The sequence below is a fragment of the Mesocricetus auratus genome, unplaced genomic scaffold, assembly GCF_017639785.1.
Source record: "Mesocricetus auratus isolate SY011 unplaced genomic scaffold, BCM_Maur_2.0 Super-Scaffold_100013, whole genome shotgun sequence".
NCBI classification, from domain to species: Eukaryota; Metazoa; Chordata; class Mammalia; order Rodentia; family Cricetidae; genus Mesocricetus; species Mesocricetus auratus.
The window spans coordinates 36,923,023-36,940,993 of NW_024429196.1; the positions used below are offsets into that span (position 1 = coordinate 36,923,023).

The 17,971-nt window shown below is 39.4% G+C and overlaps 1 protein-coding gene across 11 annotated transcripts in view; it reads right to left on the bottom strand.

Moving 5' to 3' along the window:
- Positions 1-17,971, bottom strand: part of Ryr2 (ryanodine receptor 2) — a 575,348-nt gene that overhangs the window by 214,024 nt on the left and 343,353 nt on the right. For all 11 annotated transcript variants that reach the window (XM_040755590.1, XM_040755588.1, XM_040755595.1 and 8 more), the window contains 5 exons: positions 16,685-16,877; positions 14,854-15,070; positions 13,362-13,466; positions 7,804-7,907; positions 2,670-2,753 (listed from right to left, as the gene is read on the bottom strand). In XM_040755590.1, the coding sequence (XP_040611524.1) occupies positions 2,670-2,753; positions 7,804-7,907; positions 13,362-13,466; positions 14,854-15,070; positions 16,685-16,877 (703 nt within the window). The remainder of the gene's footprint in view (positions 1-2,669; positions 2,754-7,803; positions 7,908-13,361; positions 13,467-14,853; positions 15,071-16,684; positions 16,878-17,971) is intronic.

Below are 17,971 nucleotides of genomic sequence, written 5' to 3' on the forward strand. Positions count from 1 at the left end.
AGCTTAGTTCACCTGAGTTTCTATCACCCTGTTGAAGGAAAGAAGTGAAGCTTGGAAGGAGTTTGTCTAAATAACTAATAATCTCATTCAAACTGAAGTGCCTACCACTTCACCTGGACCATTTCTTATCCACTCCTTTAACTTCAAATCATCTCACACAGTAAAGATAAATATAGGTATCTTTGAAAGCTATGTATTCGACTGCCTGTATTTGAGATTGCTGATGTGATGAGAGTTTCAAAGGAATAGACATATATATCCTAAAAAAGAATCTAGAAATCAAACCAGGGACTAGGAAGATGGCTCGCTAAGTTAAGTGTTTGCTGTACAATGGAGAGAATCTGAGTTAGATAAACTGGATACAGTAGTAGCCATGTCTATAATCCTGGCACCCTTACAGTAAAGGGAGAGCAGAGGCGAAAAGTGATCTTCAGACACTCATGGACCAGCTAGCCTTGTGCACAAAGTGGCAGATATTAAGATAAACCTTGACTCAAACAAGGTAGGTGAGGATTCAAACCCCAGGCTGTACTTAGATCTCTACAAGTATGACACAGAACATGCATGGTCACAGTCATATATATGAACACACACACATACATGCAAAGTTAAATCATCAAATCAAACTGAGTATTTTTTTTTGTTTTTTGTTTTACGAGACAGGGTTTCTCTGTTTTGGAGGCTGTTAGTCCAGCCTGGCCTCGAACTCACAGAAATCCGCCTGCCTCTGCCTCCCGAGTGCTGGGATTAAAGGCGTGGGCCACCAACGCCCGGCCAAACTGAGTATTTTAAAGAAACATATAGAACTATTCCACTTCATCACACTAATGCTACTTAATAAGCTACACAGCAATCAACCAATGACACATATGCAGTACTATCTTCTTGAAAAAACCAAGAGCTCAGATTTTTGACAACAGGAAATTGATGTTAATCTCAGAAGCTTCATAACTTGAAATAAAACTTCAGATTGATTCCAGAAAACTCGCAGAAAATAAATGAAAGATTCCTGTAATAATTCTTGAAAAGCAAAACCCTGTAGCCTTTCAACGACAGATCCATCTATACATTACATCCTGCCTTCTAGAGCTTTCTGAAAAAAATCCTAACAGAATCGTCTAACTACATCCATATCTCCTTTTCTATATTTGTTGAATAGTAGCTTTTACTATATCTACTTCAACATTCCAGTAACTTGTGCAAAAACTTTGAAATTAGCTCATTAGGTGCATATACATATATGCATTGTATACATAATGTATAATTAACTCTAATCAACTCATTTGACAAAGGACCAACATTCTTTTGCAATTATTACCTTTTAGCTTTATTTTGGTATGTACCTATTCTAATAAAATAAAATAAAAACTGTAGTCTGGGCATTAGTTTTCTTTAAAGTCAAATTTCTTTTTTAAATATTCGGTGAAAGAGAAAACAAAAAGGAAGCTGGGTGGGTAGTGACACACACTTTTAATCCCAGTATTCAGAAGGCAGAGGCAGGGAGATCTCTGTAAGTTGGAGGCCAGCCTGGTCTACAGAGAGAATTCCAGGACAGCCAGAACCATTATACAGAAAGGCTCTATCTCAAAAACCAGAGAGAGACAGAGAGGTGGGAGAGGGAGGCAGAGAAAACAAAAGTAAACCAAACAAATCCTGCTGAACTGTCCATTCCACCTGTATCAAATCTCTGAAGATATAAACAGAAGAAAAAGAATTGAAATCACTTGGGTAAGTGAATGGGGACTCTGGTAAGTGGCAAATCAGCTTTATACTCCATTCCCAACAGGACCCACAGACTTCCTAAGTGGGTACTGAAAATGCGCCTAAAGGAGACCAACCAAAGTGTTGTTCAACCAAAGCATGGTAGAACACCAACAACACTTAATGAGGCCCTGTTTTCTCTGGATACCCCTACTCTACTTAGCATGAATTGGTTAAATGAAACTGGGAAGTCACTGTCGTGAAAGATGCATAGTAAACATGAGAAGAAGTAGTCCAGGTTATGTGGATGTTAGCTGTAAATTTCAATAGGAAATCGACTGTTCCTCTGCTTTGGAACAAATGGGAACACTTCAGATGACTGCACAGTGGAGATATGAACAGCATGTCCTTCTGGAAGCACAACTAGAAATGAGCCCTTGGCTGACATTTTCATGAAAAGGGTATGGAGAATACTCAAACAACAATTTCCAGAAAACAACCAGGGCAGAATTAATCTGAAACAGAAATTAGAATTGGGAATGTCAAGGCATATATTTCTTCTATTATTTCACTTATTTTTGTTGTTTCAAAATGAATATCAAATGTAGTGAGGTTCCCCCACCTCGGTTCCTTTCACAGGGGGTTTTCCTTTACTCTTTGGCTTTCTTGAGTCACGACAAAGGGTCATATCAAGGTCTGGTCACTATGTACACCCAGTAGACACCATCCTTTAAAAGAGAGGGTAGGGAACCCAACAACACTACCCAGTAGATTGTGACACTTTATTTACTGAGTGAGGCATGGTCTCTCAGTAAGAGCTCACCATCACTAATTTGGCACATCTCACTAGCCAGTTTGCTCAGGGATCCTGTTTCTACCTTCTGAGGCTGGAATTACAGGAAGGATATCATGTCCACTTGGTATTTATGTGGATCCCTGGTAATTTACACTCCTATCACTCAACTTACTTCTTAGGCAGCTTCATTTTCTTCACCTTCTCCTCGGCATGTTCATCTGCTATACCCACGTGACATCCTAATGCCAGCAAAGTCCTGGGAAACAACAAGAGAGATGAGCTCAGAGAACCACTTCCCAACATCCATAAGTACCCAGCATAAGAGCAAGGGAGAATGAGACCCTATCTTCCACCTTGCAAAAAGAACACAAGGCTCTGACTCCAAAGGTAAAGGAAACACATATCTATAGATTATTTACTTCCAGGTAAGGGGAAAGGCAATGAACATTGAAATGGCAGAAACTCTTAGCAGTGAAAAGTTAGACCCTCTCTCAACCTTTTCCTATATTGCTGTTTCTTTTTCCAAACATCAGGTATTCTCAGCTCTTCTGTGCTATGCTGGAGTGGAGGTCTCTGCATAAGCCAAATCAGATATCTGGGTTTACATGTGTGCTGGGACTATGGTGTTCTACTTTTTATCCTAATGAGTACGTATAGTAACTTGCTATTATTATATTCTTCTACAACCTTCATGCCATTGCTCTCTTATACAAAGCTGATTAATTTACAATTCCAAATGAATTTATTTATTGTACTTTTGGGGTTTTTGCTTGTTTTATTTGTATAAATGATTGGCCTAAATGTATACTGCCTACTGTGTACATGTCTGGTGGCTGTGGAGGTCAGAAAAGTATATCAGATTCTCTGGAACCAGAGTTATGGATGATTGTGAGCCACAGTGTGGGTTCTTAGAACTGAACCTGGTCCTCTACAAAAGCCAGCTTTGAAGTGATTAAAGGATAACCACAATGCTTTGATTTATCTTAAATTCAGAGAATTAAGTCTGTGAGTACATGCCTACCAAGAAATCTGATTATACCATAATTCCTAAGTTGAGGTTTGTGTGTTTTGGGGTTTGGTGTGTGTGTGTGTGTGTGTGTGAGAGAGAGAGAGAGAGAGAGAGAGAGAGAGAGAGAGAGAGAGAGAGAGAGTCCTGTGTAAAATTTAACGGCACTTATGTGCCTATTAAGAAAAATTGGTACCTCAACATTACACATTGCAAACCTGGGGGTCTATCAATTTATACCTCCAAAGTCACATGGATAATTATACTAAAGGCCTGACCTGTGGAAAATTCAGTTGGTATATGTCATCGTCTTGTCGGCTATTTTTTTTTACTATTTTATTTTGTTTTAATGATGTGTATGTGTGTGAGTTTTCCACATGTGTGGAGTGGCCAGAGCTGGACCTGCAGGGAGTGTGGATCCTCTGAAAGAGCAATATACACTAATCACTGTGCCATCTCATTTGTCCTTCCCTATGGGTTCTAAAAGAGTCAGAGGCTTCTACAAACTACAATGTGACCTTCTCAGCACAGACTCATTTCGCCTTTTAATCCTCTTCCCAGCAAATGCCTCCTAGAGATAGTGTGGCTTCATCTCACACAGAGACTGACCACCACAGGCACGACCTGAACAAAGACACAGGGCAGTGGGGATCTACCAGCTCACTGCTGTGGGTAAGGCCTTTTGTAAGAATGCCTTACACAACCTCTGCAGCAATCAGAGTGGGAGAGCAGGGAGGTGCGCACAAATAATTACAGTAAAGCCAGAGAAAGTTCAAACTAAGGACAAGTTACATTTTTAATAAATAGTTTTGAGGACTATCCTACTAAGAATAACTAATACTCAAAAGTGAGGCTCTATGGGCATAAAGTGTTGGACAAGGAGGGAAATATTCTAGATTGTAGACAACACAGATGTCTACTGGAGCCAAGGTCTGTAGGTATGTGTGGTGGGGATAGTAGAACTAGCTGGAAAAGAGGGACATTTGTAGGTTACAGGTAAAAAGAAACATAGACACAAGTTTGACATCTACTGTAAGCACAGCAAATGTCTCTTGTTTATTGCGTCTCATTAGTTTATGTGTTAATTCCAGTGAGACTCATTATTTGGTCAAACATTCCAGATCATTCCATGAAGGTGCTTTTTAGTTGAGAATAACATTTTACTAGATTGACTTGGGGCCCTGTGAAACCCCCAAGGAAACAGACTGACCACCCTCGAGCCAAAGCTGTGTTTCAGAAAGAATTCACTGGATTCTGAACATTGCTATTTGATTTGTTGCTCATTATAACTACATACACTACACAACTCTATATATTTCTTTGTCTGTGTCTCTTTGTTTCTGTATATGAGTATGTCTGCAACTCTTCCTCTTTACTTCTCTGTGTATGTCTGTCTGTCTGTCTGTAAGTATATCTTTTTGTCTGTGTGTCTATCCATCTGCCTCGGAATGTGTGTATAGGTGTCTCTGTATGTGCTTAAGTGTCTCCCTCCCTCCCTCCCTCCCTCCCTCCCTCCCTCCCTCCCTCCCTCCCTCTCTCTCTCTCTCTCTCTCTCTCTCTCTCTCTCTCTCTCTCTCTCTCTCACACACACACACACACACACACACGTGTGTGTGTGTGTGCATGCTTTTCCTCTTGTATGTATCTCTCTCCCCATCCCACCTGTGTGTGTGTGTTTCCCAAGAATGTAGTATATTTGACAGTGTAAATGTATGTAGTATATTTGACAGTGTAAATGTGTGTAGAAGCAGTGAGGCTTTATCCCTCTAATCTGACTTTTAAAGAAGCAGGTAAATTGATAAGCCTGAAAACCATATGCATGCACACTACTTAGCTGTGAGAAACAAAGAGGAAATGTTCAGAATAAAGTCATGAGCAGAATCATTATCATTCCCTTCAAGGAAAAATACCACACATGGGCATGCACAGATTCATGAGCCACCAGGAGCATTTAGAAGGGAGACTTCATTATACACAGCAGTAAAAGCTTCAGCACACTCCATGCAAATCAGACATTTCTACACTCAGATGGCCTAGCTGCCAATTGTTTGAGTGACAAGGAATACACTGCAAATTTAACTAAATTGTTTTACAAAATACAGGGAAATAAAAAGCCTCCATGAATTACAGAACAAAATGCATGAATGTTATATGTCATGACTACAAACGAAGGCCAGAGTTGCAGCATGTCAGAGCTGGTCATGGTGACACAAACTGCATTCCTTAGCACAGCCAGCCTGCCCATCATCTGTGTTCTGAAGGTTCCATTGACCTATTGTGCATACATCCCTTATAGGAAGTGACCAGCTGACCCTAAACTTACTCCTAATGTGTTTATTTCTATGACATTAAACTTCATCTGCCATATGTAGGATGCCTCTGAGCCCAAAGCCTATCATCTCAAACGTCATTCGGGTTTTATATTCTGAGTCTGTGGTAAAATGACATCAGTATGAATTACTTCTTGCTCTTAACAAACAAGAAACAAAGAAAAGGGACAGATACAGAAGCATATTAAGATAAGGAACTAATTTGATCAAAACCATTTCTATAAGACACTAAGGATGGATATGGTGGTAGGCAGGGGTTACAGGGGCTGGAGATGTGGCTCAGCAGTTAAGAACACTTTCCACTCTTCCAGAGGACCCAAACAGTTTCCAGGACCATGTCAGGCATCTTACTACTACCTGTGACCCCAACTCCAAGCGATCTGACACCTCTTCTCTTCTAGCCTCCACAGGTAATTCTCTCTCTCTCTCTCTCTCTCTCTCTCTCTCTCTCTCTCTCTCTCTCTCTCTCTCTCTCTCTCTCTCTGTCTCTGTCTCTCTCTGTAACACACATGCACGTGCGTGCACACACACACACACACACACACACAGCACATAAACTGTATAGTTGCCTTTATGAAATGACATAAATTATTCTCAAACTGTGCTGCACAGGTAAATGGTCTCCCAGGTTCACCCCCCCAAAATAGTGTGCTGTTGTTAAATACGTTTAGGAAACAACAACAAATGACTCCACCTATGTTTAGTGATCAAAAGTCTCAGTTACATACAAAGGCAATCATCAAAATGAAAATCTGGTTAGCTCTTGCAAGTAACTACTCTAAATATATTAAATCAGTGTTCTTCAAGATAACTGTGGTGAAGAGCTAACTTTCTCTTGATTTCTAGTCAACAGTTTGATATCCTGGTAAAGCATAATAAAACTGTAATAAAATTAAAACATTTGAATCAAGATGTATAAGAGCCTATATTTTAAAGCTATTAAATCTGTGGACATTTCTCCTTTAAGTTGGCATGAATATTTCTAAGCATTTAATTCTCATATCTAAAATCAGATTAAGACAGTGACAGGTTGTGAATAGCCTAGTCCCTGTCTCACACTCCAAGCAGTGCCATTACATTCTAGAACTCAGTATTTTTTAATTCCACTCTTAGGAATATACCCAAGGAACTTATAGGGTTTATAAAGGGTATACAATTTACAATTCTCTGGAATCTCTGAAACTTACAAAGTCCCTTGACAGATTTCCATACGAACTATTATGAGAAGGAGACAGAGGTCTCTCTGACTACAGCAGGGAGGTTTCAGAGAGTGTCTGTCTGTGTTGTGTTTAGTAGCCTCACAGCATACATACTGAAAAGTGCTAACAAGGTTTGATCAGAAGCAAGGATTATTGCTGAAGTCATGCAATAATCATGCTTGAAACACCTTAGATTCATCACATCTTTCCTTTTGTAGATTTCAATCATGTTTTGGCAGTAGAGCATTCAGAAACTTCCTACTGCTGTGAACATTTTCTCTAACCTCCAGTTTATGTTGCAGACCTATACAGGATGCCAGAGCTGACTAACAAAGTACCTGATCCTCTGAGGAAGGCTAGGGATAGAGCCTCTATCTGCACATACCCATCTCACAGAGGAAGGGAATGCCTGTACCCTACTGAGACTTGTTCTCTTAGGAGCATAGTAAGTTACCCCACTGATAAAAGAAACATGAATTTGAAGATAGATAGATAGATAGATAACATATATATATAATACATGATAGATTGATAAATAGACAGACAGATGGGTGAATAGATAAATAAGAAAGGTTCACCCAACAAACAACTCCAGAGCCATGTACCAGCAAAGAAACAAAACCAACTCAAAGTCAAATTCCAACAAATATTGATCCAATTTACCTACACTTTATTGAATGTTCTAACAGTGGAAAGAACTTCCCAGCATAATTAAAGTGCACAATGTCAACACTTGGCTATCTGGACTTTATAAAATATAAAGGCACTCACTTGAGAGTTTCAAGCGACATCTGCAAATTGTAGTTGCGTTCCTGTTCCGGTAGTTTGCAGAACTCCACCAGACATGGGTGCTGTCTCTTGTTGTCATCTCTAACCTGAAACAGGATGAGAAATCAGCATAGAGGAGCCTGTGTAAAACACAGTTGTGAGGGGATAACTGTGGAGGTGGAACTCCTTGACAGCTGCCCCTGGGAAGCTTCTGGAATCTTCAAATGTCTGTTGCAAAGGCTGGTATGGTCTGTACTCCCTACTCTCTTTTTGTTGACATAGCTTCTTTTTAACTCCCACATGCTTCTGCCATGCTCCCTCTTAATGTCCATGAACATGTTCATTGGGCTACTTCTAGAATCTGCTCAAATCTCCTTTTTTCCATGGTATTTACCCCATCTGCCTTCCTAATGTAGTAGTTTGCCCACTGGCCATACTGTGTATTTCTTTTCATTGTACATAATGCTATTTGGTAATAGATTGGATAATTTGCAGAGGGTTACCTGGTAGCTCAGACTGGCCTTTAACTTACTAGGTAGCCCAGATAGGCTTCAAACTCTGGATCTTTCTGCTTCAGTCTCCTGCATGCTGGGATTGCATGCCTGCCACACCATGCCCAGAAGACTAGATTTTTACTTATTGTCTATCTTCTTTCACTAGAAGTAGGACCAAAGAAACAGGGACTCCAGCCCTTGGATAATATCCAAGCCACTGACACATAGCATTAACATATGAAGGAACTCTATGAAAAGACATGGACTTTAGCTTTTCTTTGTACTACTTGTCCATCTAGAATTAATCTGCTCAGGGATATGAATAAACAACATGACTGACACACATAAACTCCAGCTCATCTCAGCCTTCATAATCACCTTCTGAGATCATAAATGAATGCATGACCTGAAGAGATTGATTAGAGGTTTTCTTCACAGTGATCTTTGCCAGTATTCCTTGGTGTCCACTGGTGACTGGGTACAGGATCCTAACAATCTTGCTATAACCCCAGATACAAAACAATCCATGGATGATCAAGTCCATTCTCTGAGATGACAGCACCTGTACACAGAACCTAGGAAATACCCCTCACTTCCATACACACATGTTTTAAGTCTTCTCTAAATGACTTCCAACACCTGAAGAACTGAGAGTGTTGTGTCAATAGTTGTTATACAATGTTGCTTATGAATAATGACAGGAAAATAGTCTATCAGTGATCAACACTGATGGAAATTGTTTCCTGAATTTTTTATCTATATGCAATTGAATCCATGAGTGTAGAATCCCATAAGAGTCAAGAGCCAAGCACTTTAATGGTTACACTACACCCAAGATTATAAGAATGAATTAATGAAGATGTTCTCAACTTTTGATTTAGTAATTAAATTTTTGTAACCTTTGTAAAGACCTAAATTACACAAGCATTCCTGCCCTGGTGGTTCCTTGATGACAGCCATCAACTGTGAAGGAACAAATTACTCCAAGGGAATAATTACAAGGTTCTCTATATGTCACTGAAAAAGTGTGCAAACATAGACAATTTTTTCTTTATATCCAAATTAGAAATCATGACTTTCTTCTTCTTTCTCCAGATCATTAGAAATGAATAGGAATTACAAATGAAGCAGAATTAACCAAAGACTCGAATTTTTTAGTCCTAAATTCTAAATGAAAGCAAGAATGAATGGTTCTGGACATAATCCCCTGTTTATATAATCTCCATATAATTCTCTACCCTGTTCCAGAGAAGAGTCAGCACAGCCATTTTTCCAAGGTGAACAGAATGAATCGGGACCCTGCCTCATCACTTTCCTCCATTACCATATCCTACACCTGACTTTGGAAATACCTTTCAATGTCTCACCATACCCATTTACAGGCAACAGGGTATCAGAAACACATCTGTCCTCCAACACCTATTTTATTTTCTCTGTACCTGCCATATTGGTCTCATTCCTCTCATACTATCAGAGTACTCTGGATCCCAGTGCAGGGACAAAAGCATGTCACCTCTCACCACTTTACCCCTATAGAATATACTCAAACTGAACCAAAGCTCTTTGTCACATGCCTTATGTCCTCATGGTCAGACTCATCTCTCTTCCTCTGTACCATGGCTCCTTGGGTCTCTACACTATAACCACACTGTACCACCAACAGATCACTAGAAATATCCCATTTCTTCTTCTACCTCCTTTAACACAGGCTGAATCTCTACCTATACTACAACCCTGATCTCTGCTTGCAAAATTATCCTTTATGCCTCTAATGTTTATGTTCACCTGAAAGCTTTCCCTGATTTCCATGAAAAGATCTATAAATTTATTTTTCACTCTGAGGTTATGTGTATATCTATCACTTAACTAAATACAAAGTTCCTAAAAGTCAAACACAGAGTCAGACCTAGTGGTTCAGGTCTGTTATCTCAGCTACTCAATAAGCTAAGGCAGGGAGTTTTCAAGTTCAAGGTCTGCTTGGGTTACAGAGTGAATTCAAGGCCAGCTTGGTCAACTTATTGAGACTCAGTCTCAATGCAGAAAATGAAAAGAGAACCGGGGAATGCATCTTAGTGGGGGTAACACTCTGTTCCTTTCAGCACCTAGGAACTCCGAGGGCTTTGCATGTAGCAGGAAGAGCCTATGTGATATTAAACAGAAGTATATTTAAGTAATGGGAGTTATTTCACTCTGTTGTTAAAACACACACACACACACACACACACACACACATACCTGAGACTTGCTGGAAAATGTATATCTGAGGTCATCTTTAAGACATTGTAATAAATCATCTTGCCTGATCACAGGCCCAGTAAATGGCTGGGAATTGGTTTTGTCTTTTTCACTAATTCTGTTTTAATCCTCCAGTCCTATAGCCAATCTGGTCTCACACTGGAACTTTTGGGGAATTTTGTCTGTGATTCCTCTGACAGCTGACATGTTGATAACCTCTCTCCCTGGTGAATTTAGCCAGTAGTTCATGTTATATTTCCCACTTATCTACTCCCTTGGATCTTAAGTATCAAGAAAGACAAGCAAGCTAGGAGACTCCTATCTGTAAGCCCAGCAGAGGCAGGAAGATGACCATGGGATTCAGTGCCAGCTTAGGTCACACAGTGAATTCCTAGCATCTCACAAAAAGTAAATAAATAAAATCAAAGAACAAAAAAGCCAAAGAATGACACCCAAAGGAAAGTATTTAGTATTTATCAGTTTGAGAGATGCCTGAAAATCATTTAGTGGAGGAGGAATTCTTTATTTGGGGCTGAGTTCCAGAAGTTATACTCATACTCTACCAACCAAGTTAGCCTGGCATGTTGCAGAACTATCCAAGAGTCTTCCTAAATATACAAACTATTGCTTTTGTCCTTGGGTGACACACAGAGGTGGAAAGTAAGTCCATTCCTGAAGACATCATGACATAGGAACTAGGAGCCAGAGATCTCTTGAGCTGGAACTCACCTGAAAGCCTCCTCCCAGATGACTAGCTTTCATGGCACCAGAATGCACTATGAAAACTTCCAAAGTAGGGAGGCCACCAATAATCCTACCCAGTTATGACACCTATGAACCAAATCAACAACCAGCATTGTAAGATAATACGAAGGGTACAGTAGTGGCACAAATATATCGGTAGTAACCAACAGCTCTCTGGTTAGCCTTAAGATCTTTCCAACAAGATCAAAAGCATACCAGTACTAGAAACCTAGCTAACTACACAGTCAGTAAAGTCACAGACATTGAAGGAAAACCTACAATCACTACTTTACTAAACAAGCATAATACTTAACAGCAACCTAAGTATTTATCCTTATGCCTGAAATTAAGTGTAGTCTTCACCCTTCATCAAGAATACTATTCTTTGCAACAGATGGAGGTCACTACAGAATACCACAACCAAACAAAATGCAGAGTTATAGAGCTTGGTCCTAATGGATGCATCTATGTAACACTCTTTACCTATGGCTGAGGGAACATTGCAGAATAAGGGCAGAAAGATTGTAAGAGCCAGAAAAATCAGGGAGTTTGGTGTGAAATTGTATCTCCTAGTAATGTAAAAACCATACCCATAAAGTCTACCAAATATGACTGCCCAAACATGAGTCAAACAAGGAAAACACCAATAGACATGCCAAAGTGGATGGAAAAATCCCACAAGGACTCAACCTTACACAAAGAACTACAGGCAGCTAAGGAATACTGAGATCAGGAGAAATAGTCTTCCCCAGGGAAGAGAACACCAATCAATTACCCAACACCAAATGGTTAGCCTTGAAAACATACATACAAGTTATATTTAGGAACACACACACACAAACACACACACGCACACGCACATCACACACACACATACATGTAACAATCAATGGTAAAATGGTCACAAATTTGAAACAGAACAAGGATAGATATATGGAAGGGTTTGGATAGAAGAAAGGAAAGGAGAAAAGCATGTAACTATATTATAATCTCAAACTTCTTTAAAAAGAAAAAGACAAAAACTAAACTAGAAAGCAGAAAATGTGGTCTTCAGTTAAAGAACTTTTCCTCATAACTGTAACTTCTGCCAAGACAATGCTATAGAACTTCTCTGCTTGGTTCTGGTTCCCATCAGGAACCTGAAATAATGACCAGAATCCAGTACTCTGTAACAATAGTCCAAGTTGATAGTCTTCACATTAGAGTTCGTAGATGGGGTTTTTTGTTCTGCCGGGTCCCACAGCTGTTTAGCCCCAAATAAACACACAAAGACTTGTATTTATTATAAACTGTTTGGCCAATGGCTCAGACTTCTTACTGGCTAGCTCTCTCTTAATTGTTCATGTTGAAGGACAAAAATACTAACTATAAATGAGCAGTTTGCATGACTCCCAACATTAAACATGTACTCCATTCAGAGTTCATTGTGACGCACTGATGTGTCATGGATGAACATACTAATTTCTACAGTGAGTCAATCATGAGAAAGCATGTCAGCCTTTGGAATATTTGTCATAGTAAGATCTAAAAGCACCAAGTATTACCAAGGTTCAGTTAAAACATGTTTTATCACAAACTGGGATGTCATGGAGAGTTATATCCTTATTTTAAACAAAGTTTTCCTGACTATAAAGTAGAATCCTCAGTAAACAAGTATTTGGAAACATATAAAACTATTATTGGCCATACTGTCTTCAAATCATGGGCCCAAATGTGAACAGCTACCCATGGGTCTCTGCTTCTATATGTCTGGGATGGGAGGAGATTATAAGAGAAAAAGCAGATTGATTTATTTTCATTCCAACTTCGACTTTTGTTTTTGCTATTTTCTAGCTTAGAAATAAAGGCTCATTGTCTATACTTGATTTTTAAAGTACAACTTTTAGTTCATACACTAGTAACTTTCAAGTCAGGAAGTCTGCCACAATTGCCATTCCCCTTGGCTTCTAAAAAGATGCACAAAACTAAGAAGCCTCAAAAAATCAATTCTATTGATTCATGTCACACCACAGCAGGTTGAATGAGAAAATGTTATCTTTCCAAATGATTTATGAACAGAATCTGAGAATAAATTTCAAAATCATATACCGGACCATACTGCCAGCCAAGCTCAATTTTATTCATAACCCAGAGCTCGTGGATATTCTCTGCCAGTTTTTCTCTTATCCTTTCCAGGTGAGGAGGCAGCACAATCTGGAAAGAAGGGAGAGAAAATGCCCATCAGAAACAAATGCTGAAGATACCATGCCAACTAGCCTTGCTGGAAGCCAAAAGAAATGCATGTGTCTCATAGATCATTAAAATACAATAAAATAATTGGGTTCTAAACCAGCTATTTCATTGTGTTTGCTAGATAAATGTTGGTGTGTGTGTGTGTGTGTGTGTGTGTGTGTGTGTGTGTGTGTATTTAGGGCTGCAAGTAAATGAGTGGACAAAGAGAACCAATAAAGTATTATAAGGTAGAAAAGACCAATTATTAGATGCTGTTTCACTGATTTATTTGGTGGTTTGCCTGAAGCACTGCTAGTACTATTTTTTTTGCTAAGCACAGCTTTACTTGCTACTAGAACAGAATGACCTTGAGAAATAACTAAAATCATGGGTCGTTGCCCTTAACAACCTGCTGACTGACACATATGCTTTTGTAAAATCTTGTACCTTGTGATTTTAGAGTATAAAATAAGAATAGAGCTAGACCCAGCCTCGAAGCCTTTCAGGGGCTGTTCTGGCTTCTGTCCACTGATGACATCTCCTCTCTTCCACTCTCATGTGTTGGGGTGCTTATTCCAGAAAGATTTCCCAAGAGCACTGGTGGAGGCAAGTGAGAGATGCTAGGTGGATATAGAACAGTGCCAAGTGCACATCAGTCAGAAAGAGGAATCACCCACACTCTCAAGGCCACCCAGCCACAGGCCTAGTGCAGGACAAGTCAGGAGGCTGCAGGTATTTCACTGGCTCCATGCTGCTGGGTATCTGACAAAGTGACTAGTTTACCATAAATTCTGCTGTGTCCATTTCAGTGTTTCCCCAACTTATGCTTCAAGGAGCAGGGCAGCTCACTTTACACTTTCCTATTAGAAGGAGAAAGTGTTTAGGGACTACTTGGTAAAGTTCACAAGGTGGTTTACCAAATGAGAATATAATGACTAAATGACTGATAAAAATTGAAGATTCTGAAGCATGATATTAAGTCAACTTTAGACTTTAGAAAGTCCTTCCTTCTTCCAAACTAGTAAACAATCTGAATGATCTAATCAACATCTCACTGAAGTTATCACATGTTTCAAATAGAGCAGTATTTAATTCACTCTCAACTTCACGATCCTATTATATCTATGAGACAAAAAAAACCTCACATTGTGATTCAGTGGAGTATTATGAAAGAAGCACAGCACGTGGAGAGAATTCTCTATGAAAAACCAAAACACAGAATATAAAAGAGATGAATGCAGAACCAAAAGGGGGAGTGTTACTTTATGAGATCCATTAGTTGGATGGCTGAAAAGTACACTGTTGTGGGCTGAAATCCAAGTTTAAGAGCCCCTGTACATTGATGGCCATCAGTGTTTTCTTTCTATACCTGGCTGGTGTCCACAGGAACCGGTGTGAAGGCAGCTTGGGTCAGGGACACTGTGGGCCCCAACAAGTCTCGTGTGTACGTCCTCTCTTGCTTATATTCTCGACTGTGTTCTACTTTCAATTTCTCTTTTGGAAGAACAGCTTCATAGCAAGCAGCATAGCCAGGTGGAGGAAGGAACTTGAATTCTCCATGTCTCCCCCCAAGTAAAAAGCGAACCCTATAAAGGAAGGAAGCTTGAGTCAATCATATCTTTGCTATGTAAGAAAGTTTTCTAACTGAGAAAATACTAGGGAAATTTATTAATACAAAGCTATTTTTGTCACAGCCACATTTCCCTTCCCTGGTAAGTATCTATGGTAGATTAAATAAGAAATGTCCCTCATAGCTTCATGCATGTTCCCCAGCAAGTGGTGTTGTTTGGGGGGATTATGGAACCCTTGATGGATGAAATGTATCAATGGAGGTGGGCTTTTAGGGCTTATAGGTTCACCCCACTTGCTGCTCTGGCTCTGCCTCTTGTATGGATGGAAATGTGACCATCCTAAATTCTGCTCCATTTGCTATGCCAAGTCTTCCCTACCATTATTAACTCTAATCCTTTGGAGCTCTAAACCAAAATAAACTCTTTTTGTCATGGTATTTTAACAGCAACAGAAAGAAAAGTGGGCAGTACAATATAATAATAGTCTTATCACCTAAGAATCTAAGAGCCTCTCTGCAAAGAGGCTAAATGCAAAAGCATCATAATGGATAAAGAAGAAAACTCAGCTCAAGTATATTCACAGGTCAGTGACAACCTAGCACTTGATGAACCAGTTTTCTGTTGAAAGATCATATTTCCATGATTGAAGAACATACTTTCAGCAACTCAGTGTCCCAAGGTACCCAAGTATCAATCAGACACAGTGAAGATGGAACCTAACTACCAGGAAAAATCAGCTGCTGTCCTAAATCTAATTTCCTAAAGAAATTCCTTAAATAAACACTAGGCATCACCCCTGCTTGCTAAAGGAAGCAGGTATGACCACAGTTCCATAGTTCAATTTCAACAACAGCAAAGAACTCAACTAAGATTTTTGTGCATATTACATTCAATTAAATATATAAGCTTTATTGAAGGAACTTTGTAACAGTTACATGACAGTGATGATACAGGTGTTTAGATCACAAAAATCAATTAACATTCATTAAACTCCTTATAATATATTTTCTAATTTTTTCACTTCCATGTCCAAAGGGGAGGAGCAGGATAAACTAATGAAAAACATTTTTAAAATTCACAAACTTCAAGGCAAGAATGACAATTTGTTTAAACACAACAGAAATGACCATATCTGCATGGATGACTAATGCTTTGGAATGATTTTTCTTAAGTATGGTGCTTTATAACTAGAAATTATTCCTGGGCAAACATTATAACTAAAAGAATAACAAGAACAAAAAGACAGTTGGTAGGAATAAGAGAGTTTCCCCCATTAAGTAGACACACAAATATACTAATAGATAACAGCATGGACAATTACTATAACCAGCCATTATGGATTAAAAATATTCTTTGTAGAATTTCATTTATTTCCCTTTATAAAACAATACAGTGAACTGGAGAAATGGGTGTCAAATTTCAGGACACTGAAAGGAGAGCCCCAAAGAGTTGCACAGGGCAACAAACAGTTGGTAGGGCTTTTGGGTAGATCCCACCTCTTTCTTCAAATAACAGACAATACACATCTGGAAATAGATACCTTATAAGGTTAGTGAAGCATGGAAGAGTCCTCTATGGAAGTATGAGAAGTGAGAATAGAAACAAACTAAGCAAGAGAGAGATACTAACTTTATTCCTGCAGAGAAACTAACAACTGGAAAGAACAGGCCATCGATATTGAAGTTCTCAAACATTCCTTGAACAGGTTGTCCATTAATGCGGAATGAAATACTCGGGGCACTTAGATCTAAACAGCAACTGATGACATCGTCAGTTCTCAAAAGGTGCTGGTTAGGTGAGCTCACAGTTCGAGCTATACAACCTGTTGGGGAAACAGTAAGTAAGGTGAGGTTTAGCACAGAGACTCATCCTCTAAGCCATAGCAAGAGTGATAGACTAAAACACTGTGGAGGTTGATGTCCATGGTCAACTGAGCAGGACCTGAAACCACCAAATTCATGAGCCTCTGGGATTGTCTAGATTAAGCTAAGGTGGGGAGCACCACCTTAGAGGTAGGCAGCATTATTCCCTGGGCTGCAATCTTATAATCCATAAAAGGTAGAAAGATATCTGATACCAGCAATAGTACTCTTTGCTTCCTGACTGTACACAGTATCTCCAGCTACTTCCTGCTCCTGCCATTATGCTTTCCCCACCATGATGGACTGTACCACCTAGAATTGTAAGCCATAATGAATGCTTTCTCACTGATACTGGTTTTGATGGGTATCTTGTCATAGTAATGAGAAATGACTAATATATGGACAAAATAAATATGTGCTACAATTTCCATTGAAAAAGAAAGCAAAAAATTTTATTTTCCAGGAGCTACAGAACTTGGCTGGAAAAAGTGGGCCTTGTAATGTCTAGAAATTTCTGCATGTATATGTGTGCTATTTGATGCAGAAATGAACTCAGAGAAAATACAATGATGTCAGAGGATATCTAGGATCCCTGCCACCTACTACTTGACTTGTACAGCTCTTAGGAAATGACTTACCCTCTAAACCTTGCTTTCTCTTTATTTCTGTGCATGTGTTCTTGTTTTGGGTTGTGTTTTGCTTTGGCTGTCCTAGAACTTGCTCTGTAGACTAGGCTGGCCTTGAACTCAGAGATCCACCTGCCTCTGCCTCCCAAATTCTAGGATTAAAGGTGTGTGCCTGCATTGATTTCTTTTTTATCATTTTTTATTTTAATTTTAAATAGCTTGTTTTACATGTCAATCCCAGTTCCCTCTCCCTCCCCTCCTCCTGCACTCCCCTTCCCCCCCTCCCACCCTATTGCCAAATCCTTCCACATAGGGGATATCTAGAGTCTGTCATTTTACTCTGGGTAGGGTCCAGGCACTCCCCTAAGAGTCCAGGCTGAGGGAGCATCCCTCTTTGTGCTATAGGCACACGAAGACTGTATACCAGG